The 18739-nt window shown below is 40.3% G+C and overlaps 1 protein-coding gene across 2 annotated transcripts; it reads left to right on the top strand.

The window, feature by feature from the left end:
• Positions 1-7157: 7157 nt before the first annotated feature.
• On the top strand, positions 7158-18440 carry LOC103453826 (VIN3-like protein 2). Of its 2 annotated transcripts, XM_070810558.1 has the most exons (6): positions 7158-7646; positions 7789-7873; positions 8216-8295; positions 8995-9673; positions 16391-16710; positions 17074-18440. In XM_070810558.1, exons 4-6 carry the CDS (start codon positions 9033-9035, stop codon positions 18267-18269), a joined length of 2157 nt encoding a protein of 718 aa, XP_070666659.1. In that variant the 5' UTR covers positions 7158-7646; positions 7789-7873; positions 8216-8295; positions 8995-9032; the 3' UTR covers positions 18270-18440. The 2 variants fall into 2 exon arrangements, with proteins under 2 accessions (XP_070666659.1, XP_028946970.2); XM_029091137.2 differs by lacking the exon at positions 8216-8295.
• Positions 18441-18739: the final 299 nt, after the last annotated feature.

Raw genomic sequence — 18739 nt, 5'->3', positions numbered from 1 at the left:
ACTTTGCCAATCCTGCTCATTAGGGAAATTGATTTTCTATATCATTTCTTGCAAAGATACGACACGACTCCATTTTCGCAGTGGATTCAAGGGAATATATGTGGACTAATCCAACCAAAATGCGGACCATATAAATATTTACGGTTTTGGTTGATGAATCAACAAACTGGTCACATGTTTGTCCACACACATTACTGCTAAACCTCTTGGCCGATTAAGGGTTCACCACCCTATTTATCCCTTAAGGTCTAGAAGACTGGATAATGCTAGAGAGTTTATATCGACGATTTTCGATAAAGTATTGCATGTCATTTTGGGTTTTTAATTGAACATCGCATTCCCATGTTCACCCCAAATAGCTTAGCCTAGCGATCATAAAGCGCAATTTAAATGATCGCCCGAATTTTGGTAAACATACCAAGTTTTCGGTCTTTGCCTAGGGCTATGCAATCTTGCACGCAGCTATGTTGGTCCGCCTTGAGGCCCATTGCCACCTAACCTATATGACGTTACAATTGGTTACTGGGTACGAACGTGACGACTTTCGTATTTACGCATTTGGGTGCGCATTCCATGTGCCAAGTTGCGCCGCCGCAACGTACCACCATGGGTCTTCAAAGAAAGATGTGTATCTTTTGTCGATCATGATTCTCCTTCACACTAGCTTTCTTCGAGCCTTTGCACACGATCTCTTTACCGCTTATTTGCGGGTTGTCACATTAATGAGACAGTCTTCCCGCCGTTAGGGGGAGATAAGAACATCAACGTTCCTGTAGAACAGCGTTAATTTGCATGGACGTTGCCCACTATGTCTCATCTCAATCCCCATACTGCACAAGTGTGATAAGCAAGTGCGATGAATTCTAGATTTCAGAATGTTGCTCCAGACGCATTCCTCTGATCTAGCTAAAGTGACGAGATCATATACCAGCTGCAAACATGCCTGCAAGGGTAGACGTACTTAATGGACGTCGAGTCAACATCCCTGGAGGGTGTGCCGCCCATGTTGGACGGTTTGGATGCCCCTGTTGGACGGTCCGGTACACCGGCGGATAGCCAATCAATATGTCTTGGCCTGGAGCACGACATATCATTCAATTCGTAGGATTCACTTCCCTGGAAGAGGAATACACGGCACAACAATGAATCTAAACTCGATCGCTGTCTCAAATCATTTCCATCTCATGAGATTAATCCGAATTACTCCCGAGACTTGAAGTTCTTGGTCCAGTATACTAGTTTGGATGAGAAAATGGAATTGAAATGAGATTATCATCGATGATGTTTTCACATAAATGAAAAGCGACGATATCGATCTGTGTTCTGTTGATTAAGTGACAACGTAGAACTAATTGGACAACTAAAGTTACAATCCAGGTCAAATTCCTTACCAAAGTGTGTATTGGACCTGTCGTTCCTACACTGCCCAAGGTAACCCTGTTGAGTTACAAGTGGGAAAGGAAACGTTATGAGATGAATGAAATAGTGCGATATGATGCACGCCTTACGGCGCAAGGTTTTTCTCAAAACGTCCTGTGATTGATAGCATCATTATGAAATGTGGTTAGTATTTCTCCATGGGGATATAAATACGGAGATTTACGTGTAAGTTCTCGAAGAATTACATGGACTGGTTCAAATAGTTCCAAACCACGGAACACCCTCTTAACTCGTTTTGAAGCGTTCATTTATGGATTGAAAAATCTGACGAATGTGGTATACCCGTCTAAGTGATTATTTGATCAGTCAAGGATATGAATTATGCCCTTGCGTGTTAAACTATGAAGTCTTATTCCAAATTGCTAGAGTTACAGTTTATGTCGTTAACACGAATCTCACTAAGACTCTGGAAGAGCTTGAGAAAACTGCCTCGCACTTAAAGATGGAATTTGAGATGAAGGATCTTGGGAAAACTCGTTTATGCCTTGACCTGAAGTTGAAGCATTGTTCTAACGGTATTTTGGTCTACCAGTTGAACTACACCCGAAATGTGTCACCTTTGAGTATACCCATGATCGTCCATACGTTATATGCAAATGAGACTCTTGAAGAGTCTATGGAATCCGAAATTCCATATCTAAAAGTTCAACTTTGCACTTCGTTGTACTTAGCTCATTGTATTTAGACAGGACATCTCCTTCGCTGTTGATCTTGGTAAAGATGCAGCACCGCGCCTATACGCAACCACTGAATTGGTATTAAAGACGTACCCTGAAGGTATTACGTGGGCAAATCCCAACGCATCTTGAGCAGATCTAACCCCCTGATCCTTGAAATGATGCTTGCCTTGTTTGTTATACTGACGCTGGTTACTTATCAAACTCGCACAAGGCAAAATCTCGAATGGTTATGTCTTTACCGTTAGAGATATCGCAATATCTTGTAGGTCCACGATATGACCCTACTTGAGAAATCTTCAAATCGTTCCAAGACTCACCTTACTACACTATGCCACAAGTGAGACATGGTTAGGAGTTCTTGTTGAGCATATTCGAAGTACTTGCTATATTTTCATCCATCGTTGAGTCCCAACGACGATCCATGAATATTATGCCACATGTATCAACCCGACCAAGCCATGATACATCAATGAAGTCAACACCAAGACATATTGCGTCTACATCTACATCAGCATAGCATCAGGAGATTGAAGTCATGCAAACCGATCCCAGACAACCTTGCCGACCTCTACACGATGTCACTGCCGAAGTCAACCTTCCAGAAGCTTGTCCGAGGAATTGGTATGCCTAACTACTCATATGCAATGCTTGTAGTTCTCATTTGGAAGTTATGTCAAACTCAGGGGGAGTATCCAGAAGTATACTCACTTGATCTTAATGTACTCTTTTTCCCTATGATTAGGAGCATTTTTCCCACTGGGTTTTTGCTACCTAACTAGGTTTTAACGAGGCGCCCATCCTGGGCTGATCATACCCTTGAGAGCTCTTCTACTTGCGTCCAAAAGACGTATAGTTTTGACTTAATGCAACTTCTCACTTTTCTCCTTAGACTATGAGTTTTTCTCCCATCTTGGGTTTTACCATAGCGAGGTTTTGTGAGTTTTACTTTTTATGCATTCTTCCGTTGATTTGAGACTCGCATTTGCCTATTGTGCTGACGACTTCATCAACTGTACTTACTTCATAAGCCATTTACTTAAGTATTTACACACTCAAGGGGGAGTGTTGCAGTCCTATTTAGAATAGGAATGTGATTGTGTAAATCCTAGGAAATATGAGAATGTATCTTATATTCCTGTTAGGATTAGATTACCTATTAAATGTTGTGATCCTAAAGGGAAAGGTTTTACCCTTCCTACTATTATAAATAAAGGCACAATGGGGTGAGATAACACACACCCACAATTACACATCTCTCTATTCTTCTCTCTATTGCCGCACCCCCTCTCTCTCTAAGGCCTCCATAATTGTTCAGTAAATTATGCCTACAACAGAGTTCAGTTTTTTAAAATAGTCCTACCAGACAAGTTTTTAAAGTCTAAAACTTTAAAATTATTTTTAAGTTTAAAAAGTTTGCTTCAAGTAGAGTACCAAAGACGTCTTAATTTACTGAAACATAATTTGGGGTGATGTGGTTGGAGGCATGGCTGTCGGGAGTTTTTGGGTGGGTGTTAGGAGTTTTTCGGGGTTGGGTAAATCCCAAACTGAAAACAATTTATTTTTTATTAATTTCGGATGTTGGGAGTTTCGGGGGTTGGGTATCTTGACGACCTCAGCAAGACAAGTTTTTGGGTGTGTGTTTCATTTCTTTAATTTTTTTATTAATTTTATAAAAAGTTAATAGTGTTTTTGTGGAGTTAAATTGAAAGACACGTGTCAAAAAACTAAACAAGAGACATAAAGGAGACATGGAATTCGAGTCGGACAAGGATTGTCTACCCTCCCACTTTCGGTGCCCTCCCGTGCCCTCCTGTTTGTGTGGTCACGGTTAAGCCACGTCAACATTTTATATTACTATTCATTTTTGTCTTATTATCTCTATAAAAAAACAATATAAAATGTTGATGTGGCTTAACAGTGACTACACAAAACGAGAGGGCACGAGAGGAAGTGGGAGGGCAGACAATCCTTGTCCATTCGGGTCAGCAGATCCTAGGCCTTGCCATTTAGACTACAAAATGGGGGTTTAAGGTTCGTTCAATATTACTCAAAATGCCATTGACCCAATATGGCAACATGCCTTAGTTTGGATTATTTGAATATTTCTTGCTGCTACAAATGTAAAAATCCTTAGATAACTCTATGTTCGTCGATCTCAATTTTCTAATTTAATAAGTGTTGGAGGATTTTTAGGTTGAGTTAGACTTGGACTTTGGTGGACACTTTTTTTTTTCCTGGTTCGTTTGCGTATGGACTTCTGGGGTGCCTCAAAAGAATTAGCGTGTCTTAAGTATTTCGGTTAGATCAATGACTCGAAAATAGCATGAATAGACAAATACTGGCTTGCATAAATGAGGCGTGGTGTGTACGCTAGAAGTTAGAGAGAATTTGCACGGTTGCATGATCATGGAGGGTGGATAATCTAGGTTTCCTAAAGTTCTAAGGATGTTCTTATTGACCGAGGAAATTCAAAGGAAAGCTAAAAGAACCCTTAAAATCAGAGATGAAGCATGAGATTTGTATGAGGGGGCATCCTTAAACAATAAAGTCATAATTAAAAAGCTCAAGAATTTATTGAACAAAACACTTATTTGTTAATCCATAAAGTTTTTCATATAAAACACTTAATTAAAATCATTGTTGGCAAAGATACCAATTAACATATAGGGTTCATATGTAATTTGGAAAGTTTATAGAATAAAATCTCAAAATTAGAAAGCCCAAAATGAATTAATGGTGTAAAGTCATGTAAAATACCTTGTGGAGTAAAGTTTTTTGTGTCGCATTTGGTACTTGATGAGTTGAACTCAGCTGTTTATGAAATCCCAAATTTATTGAGTTGGTTGAAAGGGGAGGAGAAGAATTTGAAGAAGACAGGAGAAGAATCTAGACCTAGGGTTAGGAAATAGGGGAGCCACAATTAAATTAATTATTAATTTAATTTGCATCACCACGTAGGGCATTGGGGATGCAAAACGGTATAATTATTTTAATTGTCTTCCCATTTTTTTAAGGAAAACTAATAAAAAGTTCAAAAAAAAAAAAAACTTTAGTTTTAATGAAAAATGACAAATGAAGATGTAGTGAATAATACCAGGGAAAGGTAAATATGTGGTTTTTCGTTAAAAGTGAACAATAACCGGAGTGTTTCGTTAAAACTTCCTTTTCTTAATTGTAGTGTAATTAGGATGGGTCATTGGGATTCAAAACTATACCAAGTTTTATTTAAAAAATAAACTGAGTGGGGGCATCCGCCCCCTAGGCCCATAGTGGCTCCGTCCATACTTAAAATTCTAGAGGGGTGATTTCCCCAAGGATTCAAGGTTGCCTGCACTTAAAGAAGGATTTCCATGCTTGGTGCGATGCAATTATGAGTCTTCTCCCTCCTTTTTCTCTCTCTGTTCTGCCCTCTTTTGCATTGAGTTGATCCTTCCCTTTTATAAGTGAAAAGTATCTTTCTTGAGTTTCCCTAAAGAATCATTTAGTTTCTCTACTTCTTCTCGTTTTGGCTAAGTCTTCCTCTCTCTTTCCCCCAGTGCAGCTACGACTTTCCTTTTAAGTGTAACATTGATGAACGCATCTGCTCTCATGAAGACTGCATCGCACGCTCTCCTCATATTGACCTATTCCCTTATCAGCTTTCCACATGCACTACTTTTGGCAACACACTTCCTTATTTTCCATCATCATTCTTCTGCATGAGTTAGGAAAAAAAAAAGATCCCTTCCCCCTTTATTAATGGAGGCCCTATACTAGGCTTTCATGTGAACTTGAGGCTCTAAATTTTGGTTTCTTCCTAACTGGGCTAGTTGGTTAGCTAAAGGAAAGGGAAACTTAGTTTGTTTTCTTCCAAACTTACCTAAGTGGAATTCAAGGATTGTGGGCTAGATCTTTGGTGCTCGCAAGCAATCCAAGTCCCCCACAAATCTTGATTCCACATAGGCCCGATAAACTTCCATAACCGTTTACACCACGATCCACTCGGCATGCCCCAAGACATAACTTGGATTTACGTGAGCATTTATCATAGTTAACATGATTTTGTACATGACATCAATGTCGTGGCAATGATTGACATGGGGAATATGCATGGGCTTGGAGTGATTTTACTAACGTTCAATTTATAAATTATTATTTTATAAGCGTGGCATGATTGTAAATATTTTTTTTCCTCTCGATTGTGCACCTTCGTATTTATTTAAGCTTGACTTGGAGTGTTTTTACGACAATCGAGCTTCAAGATGTAATAGGCTTGAATATACATAGAACAGGAAGCCTAACCATCCAGTTTATAATTTTAGTGAACTTGGGTTGGGGAAGAGATCCCTACCCTACTGAATCTCTCCAACCAAGTCATAGGGATCTGGAGATCCGGACCCTTGAAATTTGATCCCACAACTACAATTATTATAACTTTTAGAGGGACCTCCTGTTTGTAGGCGTTGGATCAAATTTCAAGAGCCCGAATCTTCTGATCCCTAAGATTTGGTGGGAGAGATCTGGAGGGGATCTCTTCCCCTTGGGTTGAAGGGTGGTAGACATCCAATGGAGGTTTATAATAGGGTGGTAGACCTCCGGTGTAGGTTTATTATTTTGGTGAACCAGGGTGGTGAACTTCCAGTGCAGATTTGATATTAATGTGCTTAGTATCCCAAGTCTAACGAAGTTAAATAAAAAGCTGAAAATACAAAACTCGTAAATCTTGGTAAATTAAATAAGACATTGTAGCAAAATTAATTACTTTACCATTTTGGGAACAACTCAAGGGTATAGTAGATATTTGTGAAATATTATAAAATCTCGTCTTTAAAGAAATGACTCATCATCACGAAAAAAGAAGTTTGCTTAGTTGAAACCCAAATTAGTAAACAAAAATACCCATAGCAGTGGTGTGGTGTAGTGGTTGAGGATGAATTAGGTTTGCATTTCACACGGCACGTCTTGACTTCAATTTCTGCCGTTAGTGTATCACATGATAATGGTTAGGAGAATGCTAAATTGCCTCTATAAGTCTTTGTGATAATAGACGGCTGTAGCTAGTCACCAATTAAACCCTTTTTTTTTTAAACATTGGTAAACAAAATGTCTCGGATTAAACCTAATAATTGACTCAATCTTTAGACTTGTATCTAATTATCTAAAGGAAAATAGTATTTCTTCATAAAGGAAGGGAAATGAAGCAAACCAAAGTAACGCTTGAGTGAGTGATAGGTGAAAATGATGATGACATGCAGCCGCTTTTGCGCTTGTCGTAGCCTCAATTCATGGCCATCTCCTCTCTACTCTCTCTCTCTCTCATAAATTGGTTTGATACTCTTTTCCCCTTTCTCTCTCTCACTAAACTTTGTCTCTCTCTAAAAGAAGAGGAGGAGGAGGAAGCAGCAGCAGCAGCAGAAGATGAGTCTTCCTGGAATCTCCTTCCACTACATCTTCGGGTCCTGAAAGAAAAAAAGTAGAGAGAGAGAGAAAGAGAGGTGATGGATTCGTAGGCTGTGCGGCAGAATTTCAAGCGTCTTTTTCTGGGTGGTGGTTATTCTATTCCCTCTCATTCTCTCTCTTCATCATCTCCTTCCTTCTTTCCTTTTTTGGGTTTTGTTTATTTTTCTTTTCTTTTCCTATTTTTGTTCATATATGGTGTGTCCTATTTCCTTTTTCTTCTGATTTGCAGCTTCACAAAAGTTGGGCTCTTTGGAGGTAATGTGGAGGCTCAACTGCTTCTTCTTCAATAGCTATGGCCACGGATTCTTCTCACGGTACCTTTTTTGTTATTTTTAATCTCCATTTTTGCTTTTTATGCTCTAATTATATCTGGGTTTTGATTCATCATGGTCTGTGGATGTCTGGATTTGATATTTTGTTGATTGGGGAATCAAAGTTGAATCCTTTGCTGGATTTGGAATATGCATGTTGTATTCAGATTGCAGGATGGGTTTTTAATGTAAAAACAATTATTTGGGAATTCATTGTTCTTTTTGTTTGTGATTTGAGCTTCTAGGTTTTGATGGGTATGGAACCTGTGGGTAAATATCGACGGTAATTGCTTCTGTTATATTATTTTGTATGATTAACTTTTGTTTAGTGCTTACTGTTTCCAGATTGATGTTTGATTTTAGATCATCTTCTGACTGATGATTTTCGGCATTTCAGACTTAATTGCAAAGGGTAGATTTCTGAGGTTGTTCAGCTACGTTTCACTTTATTCTGATGAAATAATTCAGTGGGTTTTTTTTCTCTATATGTTATTGTTTCTTAGAGGAGAAGTGAGCTGGTATTTCCTTTTTACTGGGGTATGCCACCTTATCAAATACTCATGTGAAAGCTCTTAAGAAGATGCAGAGCCAGGGGCATTCCAAAGTCAACTGAATATTGTGTTTAGTTTAAGGATTCATGTGGGCTTGATGCATCGTACCCAATTATGCGTGCCAGTCCCATCCAATTCTTATTCTATTTGGTGTAGTTGAGCTGTCTTTGTAAATGAAAGTCAACTCTCTTTCTCCATTGATTTTGGTTGTGCTAGTAATATGTATTAGCTTAGTACTGAGTTTATGCTGTGGCATAAATCAAAATTAGAACTGTGATTCTTAATGGGTCTCTGAAGTGGCAGGCAATGGAGATTTGTGCTACTGGTCAAATCATATCATGTTTCTTGTTCCTTATTGTTGAGAATTGAGACGTATGGATTATGGATTCAATTAGATGGTCCTAATTGTGAAAAGATGTAACTAAGGAATTTTGATTAATTTTCCCTTCATCTCTCTTTAAATATCTGTCCCTTTCTCTTAGGAATTTTTCAGAGATCTATGTTTTTTCTTTCATCTGTTCAACTATTCTACTTTCTATATACTGATATACGTCCCTTTCTCCTTGGCTTTAGGACTTGCACTTGATCATTTGAACAGCAGCAAGTTAAGTATGGATAAAAGGAGAGAGCTTGTCTATGAAGTATCAAAGTGGCCACGTGGTGCCTCTGAAGTGTTACAGTCATGGAGCCGTCAGGAGATTTTACAGATCCTATGTGCAGAAATGGGAAAAGAAAGGAAATATACTGGCTTGACAAAAGTGAAAATAATAGAGCACCTTCTGAAAGTTGTGTCTGAAAAGAAAGCAGGGGGAGGTGAGGATGTAACAGACCTTAAACCACAGTCATCTAATGCCACTGGCCAAAGAACTACTAAAAGGCAGAGGAAAACTGAGAATCCATCTCGGCTACATGTTCCAGAGAATTGTATTTCTAAAAATAGTAGTGGGAGTGACCTAGCCAATAATGCATTTTGCAAAAACTCAGCTTGCAGAGCTACCTTAAATCCGGAAGATGCATTTTGCAAAAGATGTTCGTGTTGCATCTGTTACATGTTTGATGACAACAAGGACCCGAGCCTTTGGTTGGTTTGCAGCTCTGAGCCGCCGTTCGAGGGTAATTCATGTGGCATGTCGTGCCACCTTGAGTGTGCTTTAAAGCGTGAAAGTTCTGGTATTGGAAAAGAGAGAGGACGTAGGGGACTTGATGGGAGCTTTTGTTGTATATCTTGTGGCAAAGTGAATGATTTGCTCGGGTAAACTTTCCTACCTATTAACTATTTTTTATATCATTTTTCTTTCATAATTTTTAGATTTTTATAGACAAATGTTTATGGTTGTGATGAATTTCATATTTCTATTTAAAGTTTATCCTAAGTCCTCCACTAAGGAAATAAAAATTTTGCAACATTTTAAGTTACTTAACCGAGCACAATGGCGTTCTAAGATTCATATAGCCGATCCCACTCAGTGACTTGGATTTTCCAAGTCTCCAACCGAGAAGTTTTCCTCACTCGAAAAATTAAGGGAACACTACCCCAACCTACATGCTCCACTCAGAAAGCTTCAACATACAAGCTTCAACAAAAGAAAATTCAAAGAACTTAGCGAAGAAGGCTTTGGTGTATTTAACACAATACGTTGAAATGAAGGAAAACTTATTTATTGATATCCCCGATAAGCTACAAATATGTACATATACATGAGTCAAAATAAACAAACAAGATGGAGCCTTCACAAAGGTTGCTTAGGAAAAGTCTCAGCAGTCGGTAGAGCCCCAGAAAGAGAAGGCATCGGAGGGGGATCATTCGGAGCCTCAGTACTGGACAGAACCCTAGAAGGAGGAGGCATCAGAGGTTGATCATTTGGAGTTTCATTACGCGGTACAGCCCCAGAAGACGAAGGCAATAAATGCCTTTGGAACAAACCCACAAATCTCTGATGATCAAGTAAAACCTGACCATCAGTTTCCTTCATCTGGTCAAGCTTCCTCTTCATGTTTGTAGCATAGTCATGTGCGAGCCGGTGCAACTGTTTATTCTCATGCTTGAGCCCTCTAATCTCCTGTTTGAGACTCATCACTTCGGCCGCCAATGATTCAACTTGGCGGGTTCGAGCAAATAGGCGTTGGGCCATATTAGACACAGAACCTGCACACTGAACACTGAGAGCCAGTGAATCCTTAACAGCTAACTCATCAGACCGTTTGGAAAGTAGTCTGTTATCTTTGGGAGTGAGAAGGTTCCTGGCCACCACCGCAGCGGTCATATCATTCTTCATCACGGAATCCCCAACGGTAAGAGGACCAGTAGGGGAGACGAAGGATGGGCGCCATATGTTGTCTGGAGAAGGCGGGGCTGCCTCTTCAATAAGGTTCAAGTCAAAACGACGGTCGGAGGGGCCAGACATTTTCAAAGGTATTGAAGAGAGAAGAGGTCGGACAAATCAAGATCTTAGAAGTGCAAGAATGGAGCTTCTACTGGTGGAGATTCAAGTGTGCTTTGGAACTTAATGCCAGCCCCTATAAAAAGCTGCACTCGACGGAGCTTCAGACATCGAAGAGGCGCCTACTCAGAAATCGAAGAGGCGCCTGCTCAGAAATCGAAGAGGCGTTTGCTTTCTCAAAAGCTGGGCTGCTCTGGGCTCCTCAGAGACCACGAGGGCCGATCTCAGAAATCGAAGAGGCACCTACTTTTCCAGCCTTGTCAGCACCTGTCACACGCACACTCAGCTTTGCGGAAATTATGGGTATTCTGTCGAAGACTTCTGGGGAAGTAGAAAACACATGAATCTTACTGTCCAATCACCCACTTCCCACACGCAGCAATAGCTCATGGGTACCACAGAGAACTTTGCCAAAGTTCTCTGCCAAAGTTGAGCACGTGAAGCTTGCAGCTCCCACTACATCGCTCTGACCAAGAAGGGTAAAAGAATAGCAAAGAAACAGCACTAACAAAGTTTAGACCCATAAATTTTGAAGGTCTAGCTACCATATTATTACCCACAAGGGTAAAGGAACAGTACCACTGTTGGATAATTGGAAAGTCCCTGTGTGTCAACCTCTGTGCCTCGTGGCAAGGTAGACTAGCAAACATGCCCAACCTTTACTCACATTCGAGAAAACTCTCAATAAGATTGCTTGCTCCAAAATCGAAGAGGCACCGTCCTCCGAATCTCGAGAGCCAGACTCCCAACATGACTACTTTCTCAAAAATCGAAGAGAGGGTAAAGGAACAGTACCATTGCTGGATAATTGGAAAGTCCCTGTGTGTCAACCTCTGTGCTTCGTGGCAAGGTAGACTAGCAAACATGCCCAACCTTTACTCACATTCGAGAAAACACTCCCAACAAGATTGCTTGCTCCAAAATCGAAGAGGCACCGCCCTCCGAATCTCGAGAGCCAGACTCCCAACATGATTACTTTCTCAAAAATCGAAGAGACACTGCTCCCCGAATCTCGAGAGCCAGACCCCCAGCATGATTGCTTTCTCAAAAATCGAAGAGGCATCGTTCTCCGAATCAATCGAAGAGGCGCTCGCTTTCTCAAAAGCTGGGCTGCTCAGAGACCACGAGGGCCGATCTCAGAAATCGAAGAAGCACCTTCTTTTCTAGCCTTGTCAGCACCTGTCACACGCACACTCAGCTTTGCGGAAATTATGGGCATTCTGTCGAAGACTTCTGGTGAAGTAGAAAGCACATGAATCTTACTGTTCAATCACCCACTTCCCACACGCAACAATAGCTCATGGGTACCACAGATAACTTTGTCAAAGTCTCTGCCAAAGTTGAGCACGTGAAGCTTGCAGCTCCCACTACATCGCTCTGACCAAGAAAGGTAAAAGAATAGCAAAGAAACAGCACTAACAAAGTTTAGACACATAAATTTTGAAGGTCTAGCTACCATATTATTACCCACAAGGGTAAAGGAACAGTACCACTGCTGGATAATTGGAAAGTCCCTGTGTGTCAACCTCCGTGCTTCGTGGCAAGGTAGACTAGCAAACATGCCCAACCTTTACTCACATCCGAGAAAACAATCCCAACAAGATTGCTTACTCCAAAATCGAAGAGGCACCGCCTTCCGAATCTCGAGAGCCAGACTCCCAACATGATTACTTTCTCAAAAATCGAAGAGACACTGCTCCCCGAATCTCGAGAGCCAGACCCCCACCATGATTGCTTTCTCAAAAATCGAAGAAGCATCGTTCTCCGAATCTCGAGAGCCAGATACTACATACCACTTTTTCAAAGTGCTCTGACAGAGTTAAAACATGTGAAGCTGGCAGCTCCCACTACCGTGCTATGACCAAGCAGGGTAAAGGAATAGCATTACTACTTGTTGTTAGGGAGACTCCTATATATGTCGACCTCCATCCCCAACGGACAGGCAGACCTGCAAAAATGCTCAACCCTTCCTCATATCTGAGAGGGCACTCCCAACGAAGCCTTTCGAAATATTCAGCTTTCTTTCCCCCCGATAATACCTCTGCAAACAAGCTATACTAGAGCAAGAATATCTCATATCATCAGGGTTAAAAGCAAGAGTATCCCATATCATGCTTTTTCCCTGTCTTTTCCTTTGGCCTTGTTTTTACCTGCAAGACAAGGAGAAAGAGAGCAATCAGTCAACACTTGAAATCAAGCTCCCAGCCAGGAACTGACAGCCTGGAACCCCTTACCTGATTACTTACCTGGCATTGCTCTCGAGTACTCATCTTCAACATCTTATGTTGCCAGGGAAGATACCGCATCTGCTTGAGGAACAGATAGGGCAAGTGCGAAGGATACAAGGAAGCATGTGGAGACAAGCGTAACAGCACACGTGCCGATCCATCCATTACTCTGTCAAAAGCAAAAGTATCCCATATCAGCAGGGTCGAACGTACTCTAGATTTGATGGACTTGTTTTGACCCTCAAATTCTTCAGTCGGCCTTATACTCTGGAGGAAACCAGAAAACCCTCCAGCTCAGTTCAAGAATAAGCCTGTGGAAAGTTACTTCTTCAAAAGCAAAAGTATCCCATATCATCTCTTCTCATTTTTCTTCTCTTTATCCTTCATGCTGCTGCAAGATGGGGAGAAGGTGAACAATCAGCCGGAGCTCTGATTGCTTACCTTGTCTGTCACCTCTTTCAGCAAATCCCCTAGCTCGGCGACTTGGGGGACTCCTACTACATGGTTTGTATCGCGCTTGACCAAGCTTGAAACTACAAGTAAGCTTCAAGTGAAATTGATACATTACCTTGTGCATCTCCACCAGTTAAAGATACCACCCCTGGATGGAGGAAGAGTACTTCCAGAGAAGCTGCCACATCTACCTATGAGACAGATAAGGCAAGTCAAGATGATACCACACTCCGATACTTAGAAGTTTCGTGATTACGAGATCATTCTCCCACAATATTTCCTAATGTCATTTGTACTCTAATGTCATTTGTACTAAATCATTCACTTGTACTCACTAAAGGAGAGCTTGAACCTATGTACTTGTGTAAACCCTTCACAATTAATGAGAACTCTTCTATTCCGTGGACGTAGCCAATCTGGGTGAACCACGTACATCTTGTGTTTGCTTTCCTATCTCTATCCATTTATATACTTATCCACACTAATGACCGGAGCAATTTAGCGAAGATCACAAAAAGCGACCGTTTTCGCTACCTAGGATCTATCTTACAAGAGAACGGAGAATTAGATGGAGATCTGAACCATAGAATACGAGCTGGATGGATGAAGTGTAAGAGTGCATCCAGCATGTTGTGTGACCGTCGTAGGCCACTGAAGCTCAAGGGAAAATTTTATAAGACGGCAATAAGGCCAGCGATGTTGTATGGCACAGAATGTTGGGCGGTGAAACATCAACACGTACACAAAATGGGTGTAGCAGAGATGAGGATGCTTCGTGGGATGTGTGGGCACACGAGAAAGGATAAGATTGAGAATGAGGATATCCGAGGTAAAGTAGGAGTAGCCGAAATTGAAGGAAAGATGAGAGAAAATCGGTTCCGGTGATTTGGACATGTGCAAAGAAGGCCGACTGACGCTCCGGTTCGAAGATGTGACTACGGGACAGAGGTTCAGGGCCGAAGGGGTAGAGGAAGACCTAGGAAAACTTTGGAAGAGACTCTAAGAAAAGGCTTAGAGTACTTGGATCTAACGGAGGACATGACACAAAACCGAGCGCAATGGCGTTCTAGGATTCATATAGCCGACCCCACTTAGTGGGAAAAGGCTTTGTTGTTGTTGTTGTTGTTGTTGTTGCGGTATCTTAGTAATACTGGTTAGTTATATTGTACATTGGCCTTATTTTTGGTATAGTGGTTCTACGAGTGTAACATAATTTACACGACCATTCACACTTGGAAGGAAATATTTTGTTTATTATTGTGTAATATCAGCGATATCACTATCTTGTACTAATTCAAAGAATATTGCTTTAAGAACTTCCTCCCTTCTTTAAAGACTGATGTAGGATTTTAAGCATGAAATATGTCCTTTAACAATTTATGAGTTTTTACAATTGTTTATGGTGCAGTATTGAATTTATCTGATATGACCATTTATTATTTTGAGTTATTCTTGCATTTAAGTGGGCGCATGAACTCTTTTAAAAGTGGGCTTTTTTTCATCTCATCTAATGCTTTGGCAGATACATCTAATAAAAATCAGTCTCCCTCTATTTGGTCCTTCCATTGCAAAGAATCACCTAAACAACAAATGGTGGGATGGATTTTCCTGGGGTGCTTTTGCCTCTTCTCCAAAGCTCTACTAAACTTTCTTCAGAGTATATGAAGCGTGCTAAATATCGTAGTATATCAATGTGTTGAAAATCATAATCCTAACGCCTTATACAGAAGCTTTCTGCATGCCCTCAGTTTAATGTCAAGGATTAACCATTTCTGGTGAAACTTGTAAATTGTTGTGAAACTTTCCTTACACCTACGAATCATCGAGTTGACGAGTTATGTTGACTTGTCTTTAGATTCTATGAACACAGATTTGGAGTGGGTAGTGTGGTGGCAGTACCCTGTTTGTTGGGTCAATAACCTTCACTTGAAACTGCTACAGTTCTGGTTTGATGACATGGTAACTTGCAGACCTTGATAGTATTATAAAAAAAGAGAATGTTTAGTGCTTTTGAAAATGTGGTTTGGAGATCTTTGTGCAAAAGCCACATGGTAGATGCATATACATATATATCGAAGGGCAAGCATGTAAATGTATAATTCACACGAACATGCAGGTGTTTGTGTGTTGTTTCTATTGCCTGAAAGTTAGGAATTCTGTCTAGTGCTTTTGAAAATGTGGTTTTGGAGATTTTGCTGCTAAAGTCACATCGTAGATACATATACATATATATATATACACACATATATATACATATATACATATATACATATATAGACATATATACATATATAGACATATATACATATATACATATATATACATATATATAAAAGGCAAGCATGTAAATGTATAAGGTCGTATCCAGTGCACAAGGCTCCCGCTTTACGCAGGGTCTGGGAGAGGTGAATGTCGGGTAAAAATGGGTGTGTGGATGGCACCGCCCTATTTCTATTGCCTGAAAGTTCGGAGTTCTGTCCTCATCGGTTTTGTGTAGAGTTGATACTATTTCTATTTGTCAAAAACTTGCTCTCTCTCTCTCTCTCTCTCTCTCTCTCTCTCTCTCTCTCTCTCTCTCTCTCTCTCTGTGATAAATAAAGTGAGTTAGATTGTGATTGTTTGTTGACAAGTGACACAATTGAAGACATCATGAATGGTTCACTAATACATTTATTTCATGTTTATTTAATGCAATTAAATGGTTCTTAGTTCTTTTCTGAGTGAACGTTTATGATGAAATACTTTCAAACACATAATTAATACTAATTTTTTGTACTGGTTACCTTAGATGTTACTTTTTCCTCATATACAGCAATCTGATTGGCCTATGTTCTTACATGTATTTAGATCCTGGCGGAAACAGCTAGTAATAGCAAAGGATACCAGACGGGTAGACATACTGTGCTATCGTATTTCCTTGAGTCATAAGCTTCTCAAGGGGACTGCAAAGTATCAAAAGCTTCATGAGATTGTGGATGAGGCTATGAAGAAGCTTCAAGGTGAAGTGGGTCCGCTAACTGGCTTACCATTAAAGATGGGTCGGGGTATTGTTAACAGGCTTTCTTCTGGACCAGAGATTCAGAAACTATGTACATTTGCTGTGGAGTCACTGGATTCGGTGCTTCAGAAAGCAACATTGCCTCTATTGGCCAAGCCTAATGTACAAGGTAATCTATTTACCAGTAACTGTCACACCCTAACCACAATCACTGGATTTACATGCACTCGAAAACTCTGTAAATAGCTGCAATTTTCATGCCATAACCACAATCATTGAATTTACTTGCATTCGACAAATTTTCTAATGATAATGCATATACAATGATGTAGTTGCGATAATCTCTTCATTCATTTGATTCTGAGTTTCTGGTTTTTTTTCTTTCCTCACCACTTCCTAATTGAATCACAGAATAACCATGAGGTTATTGGAGAATGGAGATGATGCATTTTTTCTTGTATTTGGCTTATTCAGAGAGTGCAATAAGGAATTTAATGGATGTTTTCTGCTATACATCTTTTAAACATTTCAGATCCAAGTTTTATTGCTCCAGACATGGTTAGATTTGAGGATGTCCATGCTACATCGCTCACTGTGGTTTTGAGTTCTGAATATCCTCCCTCAGAAATTTTAGTTGGTTACAAATTATGGCACCGGAAGGCTGATGATATGAATTATCCAACAGAACCCACTGCTACACTGTTGTTTGCACCAAAGACGAGATTTGTTGTCACTGGACTAACTCCAGCTACAGAGTACTGTTTCAAAGTGACTTCGTTCAATGATTCAAGACATTTGGGCATGTGTGAAGTATGGTTCTCCACAAGTACTGCTGGAGATGAAGTCCCTAATTGTTCAGTAACACAGAGAAGTCAAAGCCCAGTTACCAACTATAGTAGCCTTTCTAATCCTTCTTCAGTGGAAGATGAAACTAATAATATTACTGCTTATGGTGATCAAGCTGATAACCGAGCTGACAATTATATTACTTTCTGTAAGGACACTGATAATACCGTCTTTGCTGATTTATCAAATGATGTTGTCAATGCCAACAGCATGGATAGAGGACCTACAGCAGATGTTATTTCAATGCTGGACGAGGAACACACCAATGGGATGGTTGGCTCCATATCTAGATCCGATGTCATTGAACTCGAGCGCAAGCAATCACCAGATTGCCAAATCGTTGAAGACATCAGCACTGATAATGGGTCAAATTCCCCTGCTCGAACTGGAATGGAATGTGTCCCATTTGTTGGTAGCTCAGAGGCTGGCTTACCCATCACTCCTTGCAAAATCGACATTCTTAAAGATGGGCTAGGAAGGAATGTAAGATCAAATTCCAGTAGCAAGGATTTAAAAAATGGGACTGGGAAAGGAGAGGAACCCCAAGATGGCAGCACATCAAAAAAGAGAAGTGCGGAAAGGAAAGGTGAGGAGTGTGTGACAAACAATGATTCAGATAGGGATTTTGAGTATTACGTGAAGATTATCAGGTGGTTAGAGTGCGAGGGGCATATCGAGCAGAACTTCCGACAGAAATTCCTGACCTGGTATAGCTTGAGAGCTACCCCTCAGGAGGTAAGGATTGTGAAAGTGTTTGTAGATACCTTTATCGAAGATCCTGCATCGCTTGCAGGGCAACTTGTTGACACCTTCTCAGAAAGTATTTCAAGCAAGAAATCGTGTGTTGTGCCCAACGGGTTCTGCATGAAGCTTTGGCACTAAGTTTCTTAAGAGTTGGGCACTCAAGGGTATCTGCAAGCAGTAATACTGGTGGATCTCCTCTGCCCCTAGCATTTGTTATTTATGTCGTATCACAATTCTAGTACCATTTTATGATGTAAAATTTGAAAATTCATCAATTCTAGATCAAGGTGCACAATGTTTTTTCGGTGATGGTCATATTGTCAAGTGGTGTTACTAACTTATGCCATGTTTGAGTGACATTTTTTTTCCATTATTTTAGGGTCTCCTCGGAGAAAAACTTTAGTCAGATTTCCTAACCACGTCCCATTTCCACTTGAAACCAAGTGACATGGTACTCAAATGTCCTTGGCTTGTGTAGGTTGACGAATCTCTCATGCTTAAACTAGAATTTTAACCTAAAATAAGACTTTTTGGGAGTTGCTTTTGTACTTTTTTGGGGTCTTTATAGTAGTGAAAGTTCATTTCCGTAGTTTGACATCTGGCGTTCT

Source organism: Malus domestica, chromosome 13, assembly GCF_042453785.1.
Source record: "Malus domestica chromosome 13, GDT2T_hap1".
Lineage (NCBI taxonomy): Eukaryota > Viridiplantae > Streptophyta > Magnoliopsida > Rosales > Rosaceae > Malus > Malus domestica.
This window is presented reverse-complemented; position numbering and strand designations above follow the sequence as displayed.

Coding starts and splice junctions, on each gene's coding strand:
- LOC103453826 (XM_029091137.2), top strand. CDS start 7,852: ATGGCCACGGATTCTTCTCACG. Junction 7,874..8,994: donor GGCCACGGATTCTTCTCACG/GTACCTTTTTTG, acceptor CCTTGGCTTTAG/GACTTGCACTTGATCATTTG. Junction 16,711..17,073: donor GGCCAAGCCTAATGTACAAG/GTAATCTATTTA, acceptor TAAACATTTCAG/ATCCAAGTTTTATTGCTCCA.